The following is a 24,845-nucleotide window of genomic DNA, read 5'->3' as shown; positions in this document are numbered from 1 at the left end:
TGACCGCTTGAAGCCCGCATATGCTCTGCCTGTTACAGCCGCTGCTGCTTCTGATCTTTCTCTGATTGTCCCGCCGGTTGCTGCTGCTGCCCCACCCCCTGCACGTGCTGTTCGCTTTGCTACCTGATCAGCTGGGTTCCTCCGTTCTTTGTCGCCGTTGGCCGTTTATGTCGGACCTTTTTCCGGTTGCCGTGCGGTTTTCATTTTTTTTCTTCCTTTATACGCTTCTTCTTCTACGTTGCGGTTGTCGTTTCTCTCCTTTCCAAGGTTATCGTTTCCTGCCTCCGGCTTGTACACTGGCAGGGGAGTAATGTAGCGGATTCTCGGTCACATGACCTGATTTACTTCGGTTTCAATGAAATTCTCATAATTATTGGCTTCATGAAATTCTCCGGTCTCGCGGTCACACTTATATGTATTACGACCGCTTTACCGTATCAGCATGCGCCATTCACTTCCGCACCGTATTATCCTTATTTGCATGCGTACTACAGCTGTGTACAACTAGATTCCAGTGCGCCGCTGGCCTTCCCTTTTGGTATAGTTGTACCGTACACCGTATTCAGCAGGTGAGCAGAATTCGCCGCTCCTTGCCTTTTGCCTGGCTTCCATTCTCTCTCTCTCTCTCGTGAGCCGAACAATTATGTTTGCTGTCCTCTCTGTAATCTACAAAGTAACATTAGTTATGACACCAGATTCAATCGTTCGAAGTTAGTTCTAAATAATTCACGAATCCAGACTTTTGTATAGAATTACGTAGCGCACTGCTACAGATTCGCGTATTGTGCGCAGCGTGACGTGGCCTGTAGTGGGAAATCTTGGAGCATGTTTGGTTGAGTTGAGGAAACTGTATTGTTGGCATTGATTTTGAAAAGGCCAGTGAGCTTTCTCATTTTGTTTCTTCATTTGCTGGTTTGTTGGTACATGGTCGTAGACAAAGAGCAACCATGGGTGGTGAGTTTGCCTGCTCTCTGAATTAGACAACTGGAGATTTGGCTGACCGTGGAGATACGTTGTTTTGTTGTTGCAGTCCGCTTCCTCGACTATCTCGCACCGTTTGTGTCAATATTGCCTGAAATCTCCAAACCCGAGCGAAAGGTAAATATGACCACGGTTACTATGTGTGCAACTCCTTATCTCTCTGTGGTCTGCTGACCTGTGTGAATTTATCGAACCTTGTACAGTCTGTTCACCCAGTCCTTTCACGATTTTTAGAGGGAACCAGGAGTACAAAATCACACTCCGGTTCTTTGTTGAACTGAATGCTGGTATTACTGCACCAGGGGTATATTATGGTATTGCCACATGTGTAAACTTACCAAAGACACGTGCGCGTTTGCATGTCCGTGCGTGTACATTATGCATCCACACATGGAATTACCAGGTAGGCTTGTGCCTGCTGTGAATGGTCAAGTCTTGTGAGCAGTTTAGTTGGGAAATTATGTATTACATTTTGTTGTACATGCGTACAGCATTTCTATTGTTTGACAAGCATGACAAACATGGTACACTCGGACGTCTCTTATCCGGGCACCTTGGGACCGGGCACTGCCCGTATCTCAGATTTGCCCGTATCTCAGAATAACACATTTACCATGTATCATATCATTTTTGAAGAAGTTTATTTGGAACGTATTGCACATGTTCAGGATACAAAAGGAACCCATTGATAAAAATGTGTGGATTACATAGGTTGGCAGCGAAAAATAAGCACTTCCTCATACGGAAAAAAGTTCAAAACCCCCAAATTCGAAGCATTTGTGCTATAGGAACTCAAGCTGAAGGTGCCCGGTAGAGAGACGTGCCCGTATCTGAGGCGTCCGGATAAGAGGCGTTTGAGTGTACTGCAAACTTCCCGCAAAGTTTACAGTGTATAAATTGTTCTGTTTTCACGAGGTCGTAATCGCTGATGCTAGCGAACGTGAAATCAAGCTTCAACAGTGCGCACGCACATGTGTATGTGTGCATGCACGCGCGCGCGTGTGTGTGCGTGTGTTCACGGTACACTGCAAGCATTCTGTCATCGCAAACAAGTTGGTTTTCAGATTTCGCAAATTTAGCAACCCTAATATGTGGCGGTTCACAGTAACTGCAGCATGTGTTATCTGGTACAAGATATAATACCCACACCTAATGCCGTAATAGCACCTGCCATGTACTAATGCCCTCCGTGGAAAATTCATATCAACTTCTATACCCATCCTCGTCTACATTGATGCAGGCTAGTTCTCAAGGGCAGCTACTATCAGTGTGCAGCGATCAGAGAGGCAACGTGTTCCCAGTGCTTCTATCTAAAAGTATTTAAAAATAAATTAAGTTCGCGCATCCGCGCTACCACCGCCTATACAATTGTGTTGGAACGAGGGAAGGGAAGAGAGCCCTATACAATTGTGTTGGAACGAGGGAAGGGAAGAGAGCCCTATACAATTGTGTTGGAACGAGGGAAGGGAAGAGAGCCCTATACAATTGTGTTGGAACGAGGGAAGGGAAGAGAGCCCTATACAATTGTGTTGGAACGAGGGAAGGGAAGAGAGCCCTATACAATGTACTGGAGTTTCACTGTCCAGTGATGTGACTAAGGCACGGCAGTTGTACAAGTTGAAAGCCTGCACTGACAGCATTGAAGACTGTGCAGTGTCTGGTTCGCAGTGTAAAACAGGTGTGATGCTGGCATGGTGTGCTGAGCCAGTAGATGCTGGTGGCGTGGCTATATGTCGACGTATCTGTTACGGAATTGTCTATTCTTGCTTGCAGATCGCTTTCAAGGAGAAGGTATTATGGACGGCCATCACTCTGTTTATCTTCCTAGTGTGCTGTCAGGTAAGGTTTTGTTTTGCATGCGTCTTTTGCATATGGCCACATCGTCGTCTGTGCACCATGTTCGCAGAAGTGTGATAGAAGATGCCCACACGCATGCAACAACACAGCATGTTGTCTATGCATCTAAAAATACACGCAGTCGAAATTTGCTTGCGTTTTCCATTCCAGAGTTGTGTTCATTGAACGTGCTATCCTTAGTGGCACGTCAATGGTTGCTATGACTGCTATGTAACACGATACCGTACAATGCACCTGTAAGTTACAACTACTGACACGAATAAAATGTACATCCTTTTGATGGCTGGTTGTCACTGGTTGTTGCTGCTGCTACATGTATTCTTGTTGCTATGCAGGTACCACTGTTTGGTATCATGTCAAGTGATTCAGCCGATCCTCTGTACTGGATAAGAGTCATCATTGCTTCCAACAGAGGTTAGTATGCTTAGCAATTGCGCTGTCCACTATCCGGCACAATGCACACTGTTACTTGCACCATGCAGTAGCACAAGAGTGATGCCTGCATCTACATGTATATTTACACTAAGGGGAAAGAACACTGGCTATTTTGTGATTTGGATTACACACGTTTACTACTATTGGTAGTTATGCCATGACCCTTCATCAGGCCACAATAATTAGCAACTAGACTCCGCAGGGTATTGAGCACTAGTTGCATACGAAATATACAGCACTACGATGTGTACACGGTGGTTCCTGTGCACTGCCCCATCACATAAGTCTCAGGTACATGTACAAATTTGAACTTGGTGCACAACTACTCTGCAATGCCCCGTCAAGTCTAGTTGCACATGACCTTGTGAACCTCCTTTGTAGTGCCAACAGTAGTTCATAATATGAACTACTGTTAGACATAATTATGTCTCCTTGAGTCTCTTGATTGATGGTTTGCGGGGCAGACAGAGCCGGTTGAAAGTCGAATAGTGCGTATGGCGTAATACAATGGTATGTAAGTTATTGGCGTTGACCTCCTCTCTCTGTCTCTTTCTCCTGTGCTCAGGTACATTGATGGAGCTGGGTATTTCCCCAATTGTCACATCTGGTCTGATCATGCAGGTAAGATAGATAGATGTAGGGCATCACGATGTGAGGTTCACTGTTTGTGTAGATACGGGCCATCTGTTGTTGAGTTCTGTTGCAGCCAAGCCTTGTGTGCTCTACTAGTATCTTTTTTCAAACATGCACTCTCACTGCCGCTCACTATTCGTCTCTATATGTACAAGACTGGTGCAACTGGTCTTCAGCAAGTTGAGACAGCTGCTGCCCTATTTTGTTGTGTAGCTCCTGGCTGGTGCCAAACTGTTGGAAGTTGGCGACTCCCCCAAGGATCGTGCCATTTTCAACGGAGCGCAAAAGTGTAAGTATATGGCTAGTGCCGTGGGAGTTTGCATGTCCGTTCGACGCAGTACCCAGTCCATGAGAACCTGTCACACTGGGTGTAGTGCTGGCCATTGAAAATGTGAAAAAGGTGCAGGTGCACTCAGAGCTGTGATTGTCCTGTGCCAATGATTCTGTTGCAAACACATGGAGCTCTGCAGGTGCAAATGTATCTCTTTGTTTATTGTTGTTACTGTTGCACGCATAGTGCATGGCATGTGCTAAAAACTTGGTGGTAGTGATAGTGGTGAGAGAGGATTCTCGCCTTGAGTCTCTCACATTGTTGGTGACGTATGAAGTGTGCTGCACTACACTATCCTTTGCCAACAACTCACATAGTGGTGTAGTGTTAGGATTGTCACGGTCTGCTCATGCAGGGCAAAGGTTTAAAAAGTACTTCCTCAACGTGTATGCAGTCAGTGTTGCATGGAGCATTGTCTGGTCATTTTCATTCGTCTTGTTGTGCACGTATCAATTGTGTGCTGACATTTTTACGTTCTTGTTCTTTCTGTACATATTTTGTTGCGCTGTTCAGTGTTTGGTATGATCATCACGTTTGGTCAAGCAACCGTGTACGTCATGACAGGCATGTATGGTGACCCATCAGACCTTGGTGCCGGTATCTGTGTGCTGATCGTCATCCAGCTGTTCTGCTCCGGTCTAATTGTCCTACTTCTTGACGAGCTGCTGCAGAAGGGCTATGGTCTGGGTTCTGGTATCTCTCTCTTCATTGCCACCAACATCTGCGAGACTATTGTCTGGAAGGCATTCAGCCCCACCACCATCAACACTGGACGTGGTATGTGCTGCTGGTTTATAGTTCTGTGTGGTCTATTTCCTTTTCCCCGGCCACCTAGCGTGTAGTTTATATATCACTGTCTCTGGTTGATGAAGCAGTGTTTGTGAAGATAATAATGTTGGTAATACAAGTAAGGAGGTTGAGCCATGCAGTCCTCTCCGCACTCATACTTGGCGAACTGTACAAGAACATCCTGTACACGCTCACACTTGACAAGCTGGACAAGAACACCAACAGCTATAGACCACATGTACTGGAACCGTTATTGACTTTTGTCAACTACTGTAAATCATATTATTTTAACGACCCGCAAAGTTAACGATTTTCTGATTTTTAAAGGTTTTAAAACGGTTTGAAAAGTTAACAATTTTCTCAGACAGATTCAATAATACTAGGACTGCTCGTCAAGGACATTCATTCATGATTGTTGTCCATCACATGCACAGTATACCTCGATGTCAGGAGAATAAAGAAAATGAAATTTATCCAGTGTAAGAGCGCAAAAATTCAAATTTTTTCGATCTCCCGCCGCTTCGGCAAAATTCATCTGAGAGACTTCGAAGTTGTTCGAGCCGACTGCTGAGCGTCTCTGCTATCATCTAGATCTTTCAATTGTTGAATTCCGTTGAGAATTGACCGAGTTACGATCCGTTGAACACGCGCTGCATGCCATAATGTGAAATGATCGATTTCAAGCGTGCGAGGCCCAAATCATACGACTTTTGCTAACGAATTTTAAAATAACGACAAATCTTTGCTCGTTAACTCGTTAGATTTACTTGTTCGTTACATATTCATGATTTACAGTATACGTTTATGCTGACTCAGTTTTTTGACGTGTGTACGTGCGTGTCGGCATGTGTTAAAACTTCTCAGGCACTGAGTTTGAAGGTGCAGTCATTGCTCTGTTCCACTTGCTTGCCACACGGTCCGACAAAGTGCGAGCACTGCGCGAAGCCTTCTACCGCCAGAACCTGCCCAACCTGATGAGCCTGTTCTCCACCATCTTTGTCTTTGGCATTGTTATCTACTTCCAGGTTAGTACTAGTACATGTACGAGTAGCATGTGTTTAGAAGCGATGATCTTGTGCCATCTCACATGTGTTGTGTGTTGTGTACATGTGCTAGTTGACATGATACTGGTGGTGATGACTGACGATAGTGCAACTTTCATGCACTGTGTCTTGTTTTGCCAACTAGGCAATCGGCTTGATTGGCTTTGGTTCATGCCTTTTTTCTGTTTTCTTTTGTACCATCAGGGATTCCGTGTGGACCTGCCTATCAAGTCTGCTCGCTACCGTGGCCAGTATTCCACCTACCCTATCAAGCTGTTCTACACCTCCAATATTCCCATCATCCTACAGAGTGCCCTGGTCAGCAACCTGTACGTCATCTCACAGATGCTGTCCACTCGCTTCGCTGGTAATATCATAGTCAGCATTCTAGGCACGTGGTCGACAGCCGATGGCTCCGCCCGCTCGTTCCCAACGTCAGGTCTCTGCTACTACCTCTCGCCTCCGGAGACAATCAGTCACGTCATTGAGGATCCCGTACACGCTGTTGCCTACATTGCCTTCATGCTGGGCTCATGTGCATACTTCTCCAAGACCTGGATTGATGTGTCTGGTTCATCTGCCAAGGATGTGAGTCACACTGGCCATCCTTTGCTCATTCTCTTTAGATGAATCAGATCTTTCTTTCTCCTGCGTTACCAGTCCTAGTCTCCCGTCCTCTTTGTCTATCACTCTGTTAATATCTGCACTGTAGCCGATGGGTGATGTTTTCCGTGCCTTATTTCAATGGTGTGCTCTCATGTCGCAGGTTGCCAAGCAACTCAAGGACCAGCAGATGGTCATGCGTGGCCACCGTGAGAAGTCAATGGTCCATGAGCTTAACAGGTACGTGTACATACCACTAATGTGACTTGCTGTGTTAGCCCGTGTGTGCCTTGCTTCCCTTGCCCACCAGCACATCTTCCCATCTCCCATTATTGTGTGTGCGTGTGTATATGTGTAATGGTATCATCCATCTTGCGTAATATTATGTATTGTTGTGGAAAGTGTGTACCAAAGTGCGCGCAATGTGGCAGCAGTGATGGCAGAGGTAATGGACATTTGGCCATCAAATGTGTGGAACATGCTTTTTCATCACTCAAGCATCTGCCATTGGCTTTAATCTTGCTGTAGTATGTAACAGCATTTGGCATAATAGTTTGTACATTATGGTTGATTGTGTCTTCTTACGTATAGGTACATTCCGACTGCAGCAGCATTTGGTGGTCTGTGCATCGGTGCATTGTCTGTGCTGGCTGATTTCCTTGGTGAGTATGGTTTGTGCGGTGCTGCGGCACACTTTTGTGTTGTGGGGATGACCGTTGATGGAATGCAGTGAGGGTTTTTCCTGAGTTACATTACTGCTTAGGGCGCGTTCAGACTGGCGTGAATAGCCGCCGGAAAGCTGCAGCGTAATCCCGGGAATCCCAATCACACTGCACGTGTATCCCGCTGAAATGGCCAGTACATGTTAAGCTTCGACATTTGAAAAATTTGAGTTGACTCAGTTTGAGTTGGATATCAAAATAAACTAATTCAGTCTGTTGAGATACTGGATCATTGTGCTTGTCGACGGAAAGAATACTTTGTCCGGAGTGTTAGGTGCTTGGGTGGCATTCATCCGCTCCGCGATCAGAGTATGCTTCTCGTTCGCAGTAAGCGTTTTGCCTGCAGAGCGGCCCGCAAAAATCACCACGTACAGCTCCATGAACTCCCTCTCCATTGCTGAGTCGAACAAAGATTTCGGCATGATGGGAGAAGTTGGCAGTCTAGAAGTCAAAACTCAAAAGCAAGCAGCCAGTCTGCAAGAGTAGAGGCTGAAATAAAACGAAAAGACGGAACATGTGCTGCAAGGATATCAAAAGCGCTCCGCGTGCCGCCGGAATCTGCATTCCACTGGCCTGCAGTGGTGGGAAACCTTTTCCGTGTTTACGCTGGCGGGAACGTCACGTGAGCTATTCACCTTGACAACTTTCACATTCCGCTTGTTTTTTTACGCCAGTCTGAACGCGCCCTTAGAGGGCCATCCGGCAATATCGATAATTTTCACGGAACAAAAAAGTTTAGTTATGACCCTCTCCCACCCACCCACCCACCCTCTTGAACGAAAAATATTATTGACTTGACAGCTAGAATAAATTGATGTTTCAGCTATCTATATTTTTCAAAACGAAACTTTCTCTTCGTGAAAAAGATCGAGAATTACAGACGGCCCCTTACTGCAGGCTTCCTATTCTTTTATAGAACGATGCAGTATGATTATTACCGTATTTCTACCTACCGGTATACAAGTCACCTCTTTTTTTTTAATAAACCCCAAGGTTGAAGAAGGGGTGCGACCTACATACATCGAGCGTGACGCATTGCTCAAGTGAAGCCACTGAAGCTGTATGATGTACTTCAGTAGAGCTTAAAATGCCGCTACGACTTGTACAGTAGTTGGATGGGACATATACTAGTAATCGGGGAGATGCAGTTGTCTTACCAGCGGCACTCGCCTTCAAGGATGGAGTAGCGGCGGTGTTTTGGAATGTACAGCTCAGTGTCTGTAGTGCATGGTCATGCATTCACAAGGACAAACTTCACTGCCTGGCACTGTAGGTGAACACTTGAAGTTTCTTTCTACTAACCTTTGTCTAAATATTCGACGAGGAGACAACAATTTTTTTAATATGGCAATAAGGAAGACTAGCTGAAGTGACATTTGGAAGTACTTTTTTTTAAACCTTTGTTTGCTTTGTTCTTGTGACACTTGCTGCATTGTGCTGACATTCAGGTGCCATTGGATCTGGAACAGGTATTCTTCTGGCCGTCACCATCATCTACCAGTACTTTGAGATCTTCGTCAAAGAACAGCAGGAACTGGGCGGAATGGGAACTCTACTTTTCTAGCCGTGTACTATGCACGTTCTAGCCGTGTGTGTGTGTGTGTGTGTGTGTGTGTGTGTGTGTGTGTGTGTGTGTGTGTGACCTTTCTAGGCACTGTGCTCTTCCCCGTTGGGTTCAAGTGGAAATGAGAGCGAGGAGCAGTGCGTCTCCTACTTTGTACAGGCATCCTTGAATGCAACGACTTCCACTGTTCATTTTCTAGCTTTACTGTGCTACATGTAATGATTTCCTTCCACCGCAACTTGTACTGGCTGGCAGCATTTATGTTTCTGATTTGTAGCTGCTCATGTTTATCTGTTTAGAGCGCTCATGCTCGCAACCTGCCTCAATAGTACAAGCCATCTTTGGTGAAGGACCTAACTAACGCATGATCACCTCTTCACTGGATGATGTTTTTTTCACACTCGAGTAGTAGCTGGTAATAATTTTTGAATCTCTTCAATTCTTTTGTATAAATGCTATTCTGCAGCTGAGCAAACTCAATATGTTCGACTAATTGAACGGAATTGAATGACTAACTCAAGGGAAAGGATGTGTGCGTGTCAGTCCCTCCCAGGGTGGTGTGCCAGTGAAATTCTCCAAACCAAAATGGTGTTGAACCAAACGGCCGGTATGCATGGAATGGCTTGCTTGGTGCAGCTACGTGCAGGGGTTGCTCGCAGTGAGTGCCATGCAGAGCTTGCACAGACATGAACAGAGTGAGAAGCATTGGTCGAAGAACTAGAAAGCATGAATTTCACTGCCCAGAAGGAGGCCTGCTACTGCTCAGTTCAGCAGCGAAAATATTAATGATAAGCCCGGTGCGCACTGAATATTTAAAAAATACCGATATGAATGTTATGAATGTTCTACGTGCAGATTGCGTAAGCGGGTACCGGTCTGAAACATGCCGCACCCACTAGTGTATAGTTCCGTTTGAAAGACCCAAATAAACATAGTGTTCGCGTGTAGCTTGCAGTGTTATGAGCGATAACTAAACAACAACAGCTCTCTTTGGTGATGTGTGCGCGTGCGTGTCCAATGAAGAGAAGAGACTGCTCAACAGCAGAAAGGACTGGAGCCTGTGACAGCAAGAACAGTACAGCACGAGATCAGAAGAGAAACACGAAAGACAATGAGTGGAGTGGATGATGAGTGAGCGACGGGCCCCCAGTCCAGTAGTTTCCCGTGACGACAGCAGTGCTGCTACACCTAGACTAGAGGCTAGACCTACCCTATATGGCCTAGGCCTAAGGGTTCTCAGTTGTCAAGCTTATGACGAACTGGAGAAACATACGAAGACGAAGAAAGAATGCGTGCAAAGGCAGGCAGCCATGTACAACACGGTGTGTGACAAGAAATGAGTGTGTGTGCTGACAACTACTGTTTTAAATATTTCGATTGAAACTAGAACCCGCCACCACACTGAAATAGTTTTTTCTCACTAGGCCAAACTAAAGAAGGTGTGTGGTTCGACTAACATGGACATTTTTTTTACGGGCGGGCGGATTTTTTTTTTTTAATATATTTTTTAGTACATGTAAATACACTGTATACGCGTATCGAGTAGACTCTACTACCAGCACAAGGCAGCAGTCGTACCACTCACTGCACTGCACTGCAGTACAACTACAAGTCAAGTCCAAAAGGAGCCGCCTGCGTCCGCAGACTCACGCCGCACAGCACGTAGACGTGGACGTGTTCAGTCCACGTACGTCAGTCACACGACAGCCCGCCGAAAAAAAGTTACGGTCGGGCTGAAATTGTACGGTCGGTCGGGTGAGTCGAACCACACACCTTCTTTAGTTTGGCCCTACATAATAATTTACAACTACATTACACAGAGCACTCTTTATGAATGCACACAGTAATGAACAGTTTGCGACGCACCAGCACCAGCTATTCGATACTAATATTTGATACAGCTGTGGTAAGAGGTGCGTGCTGTTGTTGTCGCTGCCGTTGCCGCCGGCGATAGAACAACAGGTAGGCCTCGGGTGAAACGATCCGTGACGGCGGCGTGGGCGAGACAGTCTTATCATTGCACAGCAGCCAAGACCCTATGCACACACGCACGCACACGCGCACACACACACACACACGCACACAACAGAGATAAGTAAGTAGTGGGCAACCACGATGATGCCAATGGCCACGACAAGACCGGCATATCGTGTGCACTTGAAGTATAGCAGCAAACACATGAAATACTACCAGTACATGTACTGCACACCGGCTTATATTCGCGACGTATTGATATTCGCTATCTTTGCGAGAAGAGTGCAACGCGAATATTTACCAACGTGAAATCAAACTTCAACAACATTTGCCATCGTTAACTCGCTGGTTCCAAGAAATCGCGAAAATTTAGTGACGCGAATTATGGGCGGTTTACAGAATATCCGTTGTGGAAGATTCACACAAGTAGCTACTGTACTTGCGTTTTTCAACTACCTCTACAGAAATGAAGTTTCATCTACTCCTGCACGATAAACACGGACGATTAGCGGACCATGGGAATGAACCTTCTGACCATGACAATACTCTGCGCACAAGTAAACGACAGTTCAAGGATTTGGTTTTGATCAGGATTCTATTCATCTTCGTTTTCTGTATCTTTTTCATCCTCTTTGCGACAAGAGCACCCGACTCAAGCGATGGTCTGTGTGACAAGCAGCATGCAAAGTTGCAAACATGTCCATGCGTCATGGTAGCACGCGGACACAGTTTTGAATGTTGTGCAAACACCCTATTACATGTACAGTGGACTAGTACATGGCAGGGTGATCGCCTGATCGGCCATCAATGGTGCAAACAACCCACTACATCACACTGTGCTGCTCTCTCACCCATATCATCAGCATCAAGTTCCAGGTCGTCCGACTCTTCTCTGCATAGAGCAGTGTAGTGACCACCATGCACATATCCCAGGTGATTGGCGACTGCAAATAGCTCGTATTGTGTGTTACTCAGAGACTGACTAACTTCTGGAGAATTTGGTGTACAACTCGAAGCCATGTTCAAATCCCTAGCAGCCATGACACGCACAAGAAAAATAGAAAACAAAAATGAATAAATGCAGTGAAATCTGAATGCGACCCCGGGGGCAAGTGGTGAGAATTGCAGCCAGGCTGGGGAAACATTACTACGCACCGGTACTGCAATGCCAATGCTCTACGTGCCACCTACAAATTAAAAAGAAAGAATGTACAATGGCTATAAAGAGTATAAAGCCCCCACCTGATAGTGCATACAAGTGCAGTAGTTTGCCGGCTGATACGCGCCAGGACACAGCCGGAGGGCACGTTTCAGAGCCGGTACTGTCTGTGTGCGCACTCGCAGACATGCCCCCGTACAGCATGTAGTGCATGCAACTGCAGGGGTGTTGCACTACATGCTGCAGCAGTGACACAGGGTACTGCAGGAGTGTTGCACTGTTAGCTGCAGCAGTGACACAGGGTACTGCAGGGGTGTTGCACTACATGCTGCAGCAGTGACACAGGGTACTGCAGGGGTGTTGCACTGTTAGCTGCAGCAGTGACACAGGGTACGAAAGGAGAGCGCTCTAGAAGGGGGGGGGGGCATACTCTTAGCTTCAGCTCACATCGCTCTGATGTAGAACAGTTTATGCATTCAGTGGCACCCGCACGGGGCTGCACCAAGCTATCACTCCGTAAGACAATGACACAGTGGAAGAGAAGCACCGAGTGGGGCCTGCAATATTGCAATATGCAGCCTGCAAGAGCTGGTTCATGCTAGTAGTTGGCTGTTCCAGTGACAATATCCTTGCGACGTGTAACACAACCACGTACATGCCTGGACTGTCATACACCACCGGGAGAGGCAGGAAGAGTTGCTGGCAGTGCCAGCGCGAACCAAGCCGTGCAATTACAGATGAACTGACTCACCTGATGGGAAACGTGACCATGTGCTGCAGTTTAGTGAACACCTTGTCGAAGCGTTTCAAGTGCACAACAAGAGTGTCGGGCAACTTCCACACTGACATCTGCTTGGTCGCTTCTTTATGCTCCTTGCACTTGGGACAAAACCTGGCGTGACAATACACGTACCCACCCACAGACACCCAGAGACACCCAGAGACACGCACACATGCAAACGCACACATGCAAACGCACACATGCAAACGCACACATGCAAACACACACACACACGCACACGCACACACACATACACACGCACACACACACACACGCACGCACAAGCTGGCTACCATTACACCATTCTACCTCTATACGGAAAGGCGTTGGCCTATTCAAGAATCACAATCACAGACAGAGCAAACAAACAATGTACTTGACATGGCTGTACTCTGTACCATCACTCCACAATCACAGTGGAAACAGGCGGAGTGGTAGGTACTGTGAATGCCACACTATCTACAAAGCAAGTCCATGCATGGGCAATAGACACTGAACACATCACATTGAGATGGGTCACAAGTCCATTGGCAATAGACATTCAACACATCGAGATGCGTCTACCGCACTCTACACAGTGAAGCGGGCAAAACATACATGTATTACCATTCCTGATCCTTCTGCAGGATTTCTGGGTCGGTGAACTTTTTCAAGCAGTCCTGAAGGCCCACGTGACACGATGTACCTGAAGAAGAAACGGGAGCAGAAGAAAGCAAAAAAATGTTTTGTAGGGCAACAACAATCATAGGCCAGCACACACACACACACACACACACACACACACACACACACACACACACACACACACACACACACACACACACACACACACACACACACATTGACCTTGATCTTGCCCATTGCGTACGCAATGATAGCGAATATCGGAAAGTTCAAGTGAGGACACGAGCGCAGAACTTGGCATGTCGTTTCAGGTCTCCTGGTCGTCGAAACGGGCGTCCACAGACACATAGAAGAGGATCAGGAGCACACACACACACACACACACACACACACACACACACACACACACACACACACACACACACACACACACACACACACACACACACACACACACACACACACACACACACACACACACACACACACACACACACACACACACACACACACACACACACACACACACACACACACACACACACACACACACACACACACACACACACACACACACACACACACACACACACACACACACACACACACACACACACACACACACACACACACACACACACACACACACACACACACACACACACACACACACACACACACACACACACACACACACACACACACACACACACACACACACACACACACACACACACACACACACACACACACACACACACACACACACACACACACACACACACACACACACACACACACACACACACACACACACACACACACACACACACACACACACACACACACACACACACACACACACACACACACACACACACACACACACACACACACACACACACACACACACACACACACACACACACACACACACACACACACACACACACCTCAGACATGCCCATCGCGGAAGCGATGATAGCGAACAGCTATGTTAGACATAGCAACTTGTGCTGGGATTACACCATTCAACAAACACACACGCACGCACGCACGCACGCACACACACACACACACATGACACTGGCCAGCACGGCACTTGACTCGTGTCTAAAGTGTACACTATGTACGTCCAATCACGCACAGCATGGTTCCCGAATATTAGGACTTACTCGTCAGCCTGTCATTAATATTGGCATATTGCTAAATGAGACAGGGAGACAGAGATAGACAGAGAGGATATGAGAATATTTCCAGCACGAAAAACTGCAATCAAACTCCGACCGGCAAAGCCATTGAGCAATCCACCACTAGGCAGGTGTGCATATACACATACGGTAAAAGCCAGTAATAACGCCCAGAGTGGAAAGGTTAGTGAACGTCCAGAACATGGGCGTCAATTTGGGCCCCTGGCGCTATTTTGGATATTAACAGTGAAATCAGACTTATTTTGACATCATGCCGTACTACTGCATGGACACTGAGTTATACTACAGTACCGTACATACACATGCAGCTGTGCATGCACTGCACTACAGTACCGTACATACACATGCAGCTGTGCCTGTGCATGCACTGCACTACAGTACCGTACATACACATGCAGCTGTGCATGCACTGTGCACTACAGTACCGTACATACACATGCAGCTGTGCATGCACTGCACTACAGTACCGTACATACACATGCAGCTGTGCATGCACTGCACTACAGTACCGTACACTGCACTACAGTACCGTACATACACATGCAGCTGTGCATGCACTGCACTACAGTACCGTACATACACATGGAGCTGTGCATGCACTGCACTACAGTACCGTACATACACATGGAGCTGTGCATGCACTGCACTACAGTACCGTACATACACATGCAGCTGTGCATGCACTGCACTACAGTACCGTACATACACATGCAGCGGTGCATGCACTGCACTACAGTACCGTACATACACATGCAGCTGTGCATGCACTGCACTACAGTACCGTACATACACATGCAGCTGTGCATGCACTGCACTACAGTACCGTACATACACATGCAGCTGTGCATGCACTGCACTACAGTACCGTACATACACATGGAGCTGTGCATGCACTGCACTGTGCACTGGGCCTATGCTTTCGCCCATGAGCGTTCACACGGAGGCAGGGGGCTAGAAAACGGGACAGGAGTGTCGACACCAGGCACCTGGGCGTGTACACGGGCAGCAGGCAATACGTAAATCTCTCTACGGATTTCCGTAGGGAAGCTCTTTCCCACGTTGGGTCCTCCATAATAATAATAATACTAATAATTTTATAATAGCTATAAAGAGAACAAATTCTGCTGTCATCGCCACACTACAACAAAGTCATGAAGGTTTACCAAAATCGATTTTCTTGTCACAATCATCAGTGGAAAGCCGTGACTGAAGAATAACCATGCCAAATCAATAATTTATATACATTCAATAATGTGTTACGAGAACAAAACAAAGTGCTAAAAATAGAATGAGGGAAGGTGAGACGATAGAAGTAAAGTGAGAGCTAAGTGCAACAGGGGTGAGGAACTAATTGCAACGCTAGAACTATGTAGTGAGACAAACAATCATGCTGTGCACCTACGAAAACAATCTTAACGCAACTACATGTGTCTTCTGCTTACAAAGATCAGGCTTATGCAAACGAATACAAACAGCCTCAAGTACTTTCAACTGACTAGCGTACCGTGCACGACAAAGAACAGAAAAACTAAAATCATCATACACCTGCAGACACTTAGGGTGAGACAACAGATGAAGAAAAACGGCAGACTTCTTACGATCACAATCACCATCCGATTCCTCGTCTCCACCAACCGCAACCTCGTCCCCCGTCTCATCTTCCAACTCGTCCTCAGTGTCGTCCTCCGTGTCATTCTCCTCATCACCACCGATCGGTCCCAGGCTCGCTTCACGTTGCTGAACCTCTGTTCGTTGACTCCTCCTTTGATCTTGATGGTAATTTGTTACCATTGTTGTTGTTGTTGTCATTGTTGTTGTTCCTGTTGTTGCTAAATCTTCTGTTCCCAGTGTCTTCGCCGGTGCTTGACATCCAGTACTGTAATAATTCATTGAAGAATTAGCCGTTGATCGTCTAGGTCTTTGAATGTTGATCGTGTTGTTTTCTCTGTTGAATTCCGTTTCCTTCAGCCTTCTTTCTTCTTGTTCATGTTCAGTGCTTACCTCATCCATATTTGCCCGTTCCAGCGACACCACAGACTCAGCCCCAGCACTGCCGATGGCAGATGCAGGTGGCGGTTCTGGGGGAGGCAACGGCAACGATGGCGATGGGGGCATCACCATGATCACCTCGCCGCAGCGTCCACTTTGGTCTTGAGCTGGATGTTGTTGTGGTGTACTTTCTTGTGTTGTTATGGTGCATTGTGTTATAACGTTAGTGACAATGTGCACATTATCCATCTCCACGGCTCTCGATACGGGTAATGGAGGCACTATTGCCGTCGACGGCAATTGTGCTAACGATGGCTCTGATCGAGGGTTCTTAGGTGGCCTGCCGCGTTTGGGTCGCAGTGCCCGTGCCGAGCCAGTCAGCATGTGCAGTGGGACGTGCTGCTTGATACGTGCGTTCAGATGTTGAAGAGTCCTACCAACGTACCGACTACCGCATTGTCGGCACTCAAATTGGTATACCAATTTAGATGCGAGTTGGGTTGGTAGGACATCAAATCGATTTTGGTAAACCTTCACGACTTTGTTGTAGTGTGGCGATGACAGCAGAATTTGTTCTCTTTATAGCTATTATAAAATTGTTGTCTCCGCGTCGATTAAATACTAATAATAATAATCATCAACACAGCTCGCATCTTCCCTGAACCTGTTAGACAGGAGCAGAGTCGACGCATCTGTCAACAGTGTCAAGCCAAGTTAATCTATCTCCTGCAGCTTGGAGAGCGCTCTCCACGGAGAGATCCGCTGCCTTCAGGTCGTACCGAATCGTATCTATAGGACTTTTTGAAATATTTTTTTCGCATTCCAGATTTAGCCATGGCAACATTCAAGCCGCGCGAAACACAAGGTACACACCACGTGGAAAACAAAATGGAAAACACAGCTCCGGTTTGTGGCGTACGCGGTGGGCTGCGTCTCCAAAGCAACAAGGCATATGCGCATGCTTAGCAGTCGTGGAGAAATCACGCAGAGCGAAAAACCCAACAGCGCTGATTTTTACGTATGAAAAACACGTGCAGTTTCCACTTGAAGTACGTTATCTTCATACGTAATTACGTAGAGCGACACCTGCCTAATACTACTGGAGTACACGGTATGTACATGCAACACCAGTGGCACATAGTATGTGAAGATCTGCACAAGTGACACAATGAAATTACTTCAAAATACCTAAGGATACCCCCCCCCCCCCCCTGTTGGATTGCCACTAGATGTATACTGGGAGTTGTATATCACAGGTTCACTGTTCAGTGTCATAGGGATTGGCCGTGCACTATTCCAAGCCAGGCAGCATGTACCATATTTCCCCGATTGTAAGTCGCACTCGATTGCAAGTCGCATCCCCATTTTCAGGTTCATGTCATATCGTGTCAGCACAAGTACATAACCCCCCAAGAGTGTGCAACTGCCTGCACAACCTCTATACAGCGCTGCGACGGCAGAACTTCACATCACGTGACATGGTTCAACAGGTTACGCCGGCAAACAGTGCAAAGTGACCACAAGAGAGTTGAAGCCAAAGCTGGGTTGCGTACAACCCTGTATCTATCATGCACGGAGTGCAAGCAATGTGTACAGGTTCATCACGTGATGTGAAGTTCTGCCGTCGCAGACCCCATAGCTGGAGTTGCACTCTTGGGGGTTTTGTACTCTTGGTTTCAGTATATTCACTTTAGTAGTAAGCCATGCTGGATCGAAAGTCACACCTTTGTTGGCTCTGAAATTCAGTGTATTAAAAATAGTGCGACTTCTATTTGGGAAAATACGCTACATGTACCTGCGTACACCTCAGTACAGTACCTATAGCCGCTGTAAGCCATGCACTCGCGATAAGTCATGAAATTCAGGACTGTGAGTACGGCAGGACTTGCCGAGAGCAGACTGTCTATAACTAGCAGCGTTGCAGGTTCATATACCGTAAGTCTACAACTATTCGGCGCATATTTAGCTTCGGCTATCTTCGGCCTGGGCATTTTGGCCTAAAATTTGTTGGGGCCGAAATTTTGCTTTGCAATGTTCAGTGAGTGCGTTCGATTATGCACGCGAATCGATTCATGAATCAATTCGCGCTATTCACATCACCCCATGTGAATAGAGTGAATGGATTCCAGGGCTCAGGACATGAAAATCGAACGACTTGAATGCACGCGAATGGATTCATGAATCGATTCAAGTGCATAATCGAACGCAGCCACTGTGACAGTGTATGCAGGCAGCAGCAGTACAGGCTGACATTTTTAGTGCGGCCGAAATGTCTTTTAACCCTGGGAGGCCAAAATTCAAGCGCGCCGAAAATTTGTAGACTTAGGGTGCGTTTGGTTGGTACGATCTAGAAGAAGATCGAACAGCTGGTGCACATGGAGCAGCCTCATGCCAACCAAACGGTACTCCAGAAACAGAGCACATTTTTGTGAAAAATGTGCCAAACGTGGTGCATTCTTCAAAATGTGTATGGGTCACCATGGTCACTGTGTACGGTACGGCGAGTCCAACCCGAAAGCGTATGCACGTGATCATTTGGGACCAAAATCGATGTTCCCGCCAGGTTTCACTGTGAAAAAGTGAAACTGCTCGGTCTGCTTCAGCCTCGAGGCCGGAGCAAGCAGAACATGCAGTCCCAACCAAACGCGCTGTTCTGGTGAATCCTGTTCTAGTTCGTACCAACCAAACGCGCCCTTACAGAAGAGCAAACGTAGTCAGTGCAGACCTGCTTTCCCCTAAATAATTATACCGCAAAGATCAAAACCATTGATATCACAAAAATCAATTCGTTTACAAAGTTTCGGTCAATTTCCCTTATCACAATTGCAATCTGTACACCAAAACAGCACAGAGGCGTAAGTCAGTCTGATAGGCATGCATCTGAAAAATGCAGTGTGCTTGCAGAAGCAGTCATGGTATGGTCTATTACACTTCAATACTTCAACGGTGCAATGCACAACAATAGAACAAATGCATCAGCTGAATATGTACTCACAAAGCCTCGAACTTGCACATCCTCCAGTCCAACAACAAGACACCTTTGCCCGGTACTTCCAATACCTTATTACCTGGATTTCAGAGAACAGCAACAGCAGCAGCAGCATGGCAGAACTGGTGTCCAATTCGCTAAATACGGTCTATTCTTAATCAAAGCAGACGTGTCCACTTCGGCGATTAAGCAGAAGTACTTGCAGTTTCAGGGGATACGCCAACCAAACTTTTGGTCACAACCGAGAATCCATCATGCACACAGCAGTAGAAAACAGCTTTTCAGACCATCAAGAAGACCACATTTTGGGGTCCCTCGGGTGGTTAGCTTACACAGTGGACAACAACGTTTTTTTGGAAAACGAACAACAAACCACTTTCTCTAAATAGGAGTGTTTATTATTGCTTGTGTTGATCTTGCTGGTCCAGTGCTGTTTAAGTGTTTATGGAAGAATGACACAAGTCCCGAATAATCTCATTAATCTGTCCAGTGTCTGGCAGACTTGCAGGTCCAGCTTCCCGCCAACACACAGAAAGTCCTGAATTGGAGGTCAGCTTGGTGGGTGAAACTCAGCTACAAAACCCAACAAAGTCATGATCGCCCCCGTCCACCCAACGTGTTCTCTCTGTCCCATCCCATCCTCCAATTGAACAGTTCCTACTCAGCACAAGCAAAACAGTACAGGACATGGACCACCGAGCCACTTACTAGTTCGATCGATACGGTCTGTCTTGTCATCAGTGGCTGACCGGGCCCAGCTGAGATGGAACGGAGGCAGTCGCTCTGTTTCCGCGGCCATGGCCGTGGTCGTGCTTTGCTTGTCAGCACTGGTTTGGACTGCACTGCTGGTACAGGTGCTGCTGGATGGCGAATCAGGCGCCGCCGTGACAGAGTGATCACTCACAATGGTTGCAGATGAACTCGGGGACTGGGCCGGTGAGGATGTAGGGGAGGCTTTGCTGTTGCTGCTGCTCTCCCGAGCAACCACATCCACGGACATCCTACATGCCACACGTATCGCGACGCGGTTTATTTGAAATACACACCCGCACACCCACGCACGCAGATGCACGCGCATGCAAGCACACATGCACGCGCATGCAAGCACACACAAACGCATATACAATTTATACAGGCAAACATTTACTGCTTAAGCGAGAGTGCCAATATCGAAACACCATATTCGCACGCTCAGCAAGGTCATTGTCATCAATACTTAATATGCGAAAAATGAAATACATAACCGTAACGTTGTGTACAAAAGCCGCGGCTTATATGACTTTTTGGGGGAACTTTTGCAGGCTTCTATATGAGACAGGCTTCTTTCTATTCAAGACTACACAGGTATTTCTATGTGCAGTCGTTGCAAGTGAAATCCGACACTTGGCATAAGGGACTACACCATGCAATGTGCACCCCCTCCAGCCCTGCATACGTAGTACATGTGTGACATGCAACTGCTATCTGTCTCATGACAGAACTCGTACTCATCACAGTCAAGGTTCACAAGAAAGGTTCAAAGGTGCTGGCAAAAATGAATGGGGACTGGATACCAATACTCTGTACCATGCCTGTGAACGGTGTGTCCCCTATGGCAAGTGTAGGATTTCGCTGGCCACGACTGTATGTCAACACTAAAACTAGGCTTATGTGCCGACGGTGTATCTTGAAAATCAGGCTTCTATTCAAAACAGGCTTCTATTCAGAACAGGCTTCTATTCAGAACAGGCTTCTACATGAGACAGGCTTTAATACAAGACACTACGGTATATTGAACCCGCCCAGGGGTGGTATCATACTTGACGTCTGCACGCGTGCCAGCTTGTGCAGATGTCCGCTGGCGCCACACCAGGTCTTGTTGTTCAATATTTTATATTTCATAGGCACGGACATATATCCTTGAACATGGACAAGACACATATTGTCAAGAGTAAATAAGCTCCCAAGAGTGGGCAACTCTGCATATGGGATCTCCGACGGCGAAAACTCACATCACGTGTCTCAGGTACGTTTTGTACTACGTAACACTAAGGATAGCGTGCGCGCAATCCGACAATCTGCCACGATTATGCTGGCGAGTTGCATACGCGCAGCTCGGTGAGTTTCTGCCAGAGAGGGCTTTTATTATTACTCTGCTGCTCGCTGGAAACGTACAACTGGGACACTACACCACGTGATGTGAGTTTTTGCCGTTGGTGAACCCCAGGGTATCAGGAGTTGCACACTCTTCGGAGCTTATCATTATACTCTTGGGAGCTTATATGCATACTCTTGATATTATGTACACCCAAACTCACAAAAGTCAACATCATTTTCTAAGCAGAGTATCGTATCAGGAGTATCGTAACAGGAGTATCGTATCAGGAGTATCGTATCAGGAGTATCGTATCAGGAGGGCTTGACAATTTTTTTTAGGGAAGAATCTTGTGAAGCTACATATACAGCGCCACAGTTTGCCTCCATTAACTAATACATACTAGCCAGTTGCATCGGTCCTGCAGCTAATTGAGAATGACTAGGTGAAGTGTGCTGCTGGTGCTGTTGTTGTTGTGACTTTACCTTGCGTAGTGTTCTGCCCAGCGGTACAGGTTCTTGTAGGTGACCTCGTGACGTGCGATGGTGATCACGGCCGGATGGCCGTATGGCGCTGGTCGCAATCGGCACCCAGGCTTGTGCGCCAGCCAGTGCATCTGCTGGCACGACCTGTCAACACCCAGGAAAGCGCAACACATGCACTACAGGCTGTAATGGGCCAAGCGGTATTGCACACAACAAGGGTGTTACACCGCTTTAGCTGCGAAAATGTGGGTTTTTTGGAGGGGGGGGGGGGGGGAGAGGGAGGGGGCACCATGCTCTTAGCTTCAGCTCACGTCGCTCTAACCCGCAAATACTTCCTGAATCCAGTAGCTTCCGAACCAAAACATTCACCTAGAACTCACGCACTAAGCAGTACGGGCAATACCGTGAAATACAGCCCACACACACACGCGCGCGCACGCGCAATGACTGGCGGTTGGCTGCTCCTATGACATCAGCCCTGTGACGTGCAATGCAGACGCTCGCCCTGGGTGACCCTACTGCAAACTGCACACGCTGCACACATACTTTACCTGTTACAGTATGCTACTCTGAAACAGCGAGTGCAACGCGACAGCGGGCGCTCAGCAGTAGGCCTTGATGTACAGAAGCAACACGACGACGGCATAGGTGGCAGTGCGACTCGCTGGAGAAATACCGGGAAGGCCAGCAGAAGCAGCGACAGCAGTGCCACACACACACACACACACACACACACACACACACACACACACACACACACACACACACACACACACACACACACACACACACACACACACACACACACACACACACACACACACACACACATGCACACACACACACACATGCACACACACAAATATCACAGGTGCAGTGAAGCACACACGTGTTGACAACTCTTGCCTACATCGTCATAATTCTACATCCATACATGTGTAACCAAGAGTACATAACCCCCCAGAGTGTGCAACTCCACTATGGGTGCTGTCCCGACAGAATTTCAAGTTGACGTCATTTTGATGATGCAATGCGCACTGTACACGGATTATCAGACGAATCTGGAACCTGTAGTTGACCGAAGCCGATCGATCCTGTACAAATTATTGCAAAGAAAAACGTGTGATGCGTTGACACCCGTACACATGTTGTAAATCACTGGTGCAAGGAGCATTGCGTCATAATAATGACGTCAACTTGAAATTCTGTCGGGACAGCAGGGTATGTGGGAGTTGCACACTCTGGGGGGTTATGTACTCTTGGTGTAACACACAAGCACAAATACATACATGCGCACACACATACACACACACACACATACACACACATACACACACATACACACACATACACACACACACATACACACACAAACACACACAAACACACACATACACACACAATTGTCACACACACACACACACACACACACACACACACACACACACACACACACACACAATTGTCACACACACACACACACACACATGCACACGCACACTGTACTGTACTTGCTCACTGCCAAAACCGATCATGTGGGTCTCCCCGGGAGAGGGGAGAGAGACTCAAAAGGAATCTTGGAAAGATGACTCAATTGGCTATTAAACCGCCCAACGGCCGACAACCCCTGAAATCCCCAAACTATGGGTGGACTTGAAAATGATCCCACTTATGGCCTCACCACACCTCAGTAAGTGGGCGAGGACAATGTGCAGAAAAAGGATTGACGGCATCAGGGTATCCATTCCGGGATCCAACTGCAGTTACCCCTGCTCCCAGTGAAGGTAATACTTGCTACTAGTGTGGGTGGCTAAATCAGAGTGGATCTAATATAAGCTTCACTAGCACCATTGATTACACAAGAGTTGATCTGGCCAGAAGCACGCACACACACACACACACACACACACACACACACACACACACACACACACACACACACACACACACACACACACACACACACACACACACACACACACCAGGAGACAGAGTTAGGCTGCTATTCAATCTAACACCAGCACTCACCTGAACGAGGGGAATACGAACAAGATCTTCAGCCTTCTCATCGCCATGCTTTCCAGGCTGAGGAATTTCAACCCTATGCAAGAAGAATCAACAGTACTCAACATCAGTACCACCACCGGTAACTAAAATCATTGACAGGTAATGAACTCGGATGGAGAGCCACGGATATTTATAAAAAGTAAAAAGGACCAAGTGTTGTTGGAGTGCGCATCCAAGATGTGCTAGAGCTGTTAGCCAGTTAGTTGTAGAATGTCAGTACCGTCGGTCAGTGTCGTGCAATGTTATCGCATGAGCTGATTGTTTAGTAACTGGTGGTGTTAGCGGACATTATAGTGTAACTTGTAGTTCCTTGGTCCTTTTTACTTTTTATTGATAGATAACTTTACAATATGTAAGTTGACAAAATGCGCTGTGTACATACTCAAAGCTCAGGTGTGATATCAGTTCCACATGATTCACCAGGCGTTCATCAGAGAAAAGTTCTTCTTCGCAGGCGTGATTTTGATGTTCTCTTTCTCAAGAGATGACTTGTACAGAACCGTAGAGCGATCTCCCATCCGTCCCACCCCAAGG

At 47.0% G+C, this 24,845-nt stretch overlaps 3 protein-coding genes across 3 annotated transcripts in view; 1 reads left to right on the top strand and 2 right to left on the bottom strand.

Moving 5' to 3' along the window:
• Nucleotides 1–815: 815 nt before the first annotated feature.
• LOC135804616 (protein transport protein Sec61 subunit alpha) lies at nucleotides 816–9,473 on the top strand. The gene is made up of 12 exons (XM_065318528.1): nucleotides 816–954; nucleotides 1,031–1,098; nucleotides 2,755–2,820; nucleotides 3,174–3,252; nucleotides 3,839–3,894; nucleotides 4,120–4,195; nucleotides 4,751–5,014; nucleotides 5,891–6,051; nucleotides 6,274–6,657; nucleotides 6,836–6,912; nucleotides 7,264–7,334; nucleotides 8,843–9,473. Exons 1-12 carry the CDS (start codon nucleotides 948–950, stop codon nucleotides 8,956–8,958), a joined length of 1,425 nt encoding a protein of 474 aa, XP_065174600.1. The 5' UTR covers nucleotides 816–947; the 3' UTR covers nucleotides 8,959–9,473.
• LOC135804619 (ubiquitin carboxyl-terminal hydrolase 2-like) lies at nucleotides 9,378–19,706 on the bottom strand. The gene is made up of 7 exons (XM_065318530.1): nucleotides 19,692–19,706; nucleotides 14,672–14,702; nucleotides 13,479–13,557; nucleotides 12,843–12,983; nucleotides 11,784–11,962; nucleotides 10,825–10,994; nucleotides 9,378–10,016 (listed from the first exon to the last, which is right to left on the bottom strand). The coding sequence occupies exons 4-6, from the start codon at nucleotides 12,938–12,940 to the stop codon at nucleotides 10,834–10,836; spliced, it is 438 nt and encodes a 145-aa protein (XP_065174602.1). The 5' UTR covers nucleotides 12,941–12,983; nucleotides 13,479–13,557; nucleotides 14,672–14,702; nucleotides 19,692–19,706; the 3' UTR covers nucleotides 9,378–10,016; nucleotides 10,825–10,833.
• Nucleotides 19,707–19,711: 5 nt separating this feature from the next.
• Nucleotides 19,712–24,845, bottom strand: part of LOC135805872 (ubiquitin carboxyl-terminal hydrolase 19-like) — a gene marked incomplete at its 3' end in the record, with an annotated part of 24,875 nt that continues 19,741 nt past the window's right edge. The window contains exons 14-18 of the mRNA XM_065319995.1: nucleotides 24,273–24,345; nucleotides 22,796–22,908; nucleotides 22,245–22,388; nucleotides 20,394–20,686; nucleotides 19,712–19,764 (exon numbers count right to left, since the gene is read on the bottom strand). Coding sequence (XP_065176067.1) covers nucleotides 19,712–19,764; nucleotides 20,394–20,686; nucleotides 22,245–22,388; nucleotides 22,796–22,908; nucleotides 24,273–24,345 — 676 coding nt within the window. The remainder of the gene's footprint in view (nucleotides 19,765–20,393; nucleotides 20,687–22,244; nucleotides 22,389–22,795; nucleotides 22,909–24,272; nucleotides 24,346–24,845) is intronic.

The sequence above is a fragment of the Sycon ciliatum genome, chromosome 1, assembly GCF_964019385.1.
Source record: "Sycon ciliatum chromosome 1, ocSycCili1.1, whole genome shotgun sequence".
Lineage (NCBI taxonomy): Eukaryota > Metazoa > Porifera > Calcarea > Leucosolenida > Sycettidae > Sycon > Sycon ciliatum.
This window is presented reverse-complemented; position numbering and strand designations above follow the sequence as displayed.

What these genes read in the sequence shown, in the direction of transcription:
- LOC135804616 (XM_065318528.1), top strand. An exon ending in TCTCCAAACCCGAGCGAAAG is followed by an intron (nt 1,099 to 2,754) that starts GTAAATATGACC and finishes TCTTGCTTGCAG; the next exon opens with ATCGCTTTCAAGGAGAAGGT. An exon ending in CTGGTTCATCTGCCAAGGAT is followed by an intron (nt 6,658 to 6,835) that starts GTGAGTCACACT and finishes CTCATGTCGCAG; the next exon opens with GTTGCCAAGCAACTCAAGGA.
- LOC135804619 (XM_065318530.1), bottom strand. Translation starts at nt 12,940, where the DNA reads ATGTCAGTGTGGAAGTTGCCCGACACTCTTGTTGTGCACTTGAAACGC. An exon ending in ATGGTCACGTTTCCCATCAG is followed by an intron (nt 11,963 to 12,842) that starts GTGAGTCAGTTC and finishes CATGGCTGCTAG; the next exon opens with GGATTTGAACATGGCTTCGA. An exon ending in ACTTGATGCTGATGATATGG is followed by an intron (nt 10,995 to 11,783) that starts GTGAGAGAGCAG and finishes GTGTGTGCATAG; the next exon opens with GGTCTTGGCTGCTGTGCAAT.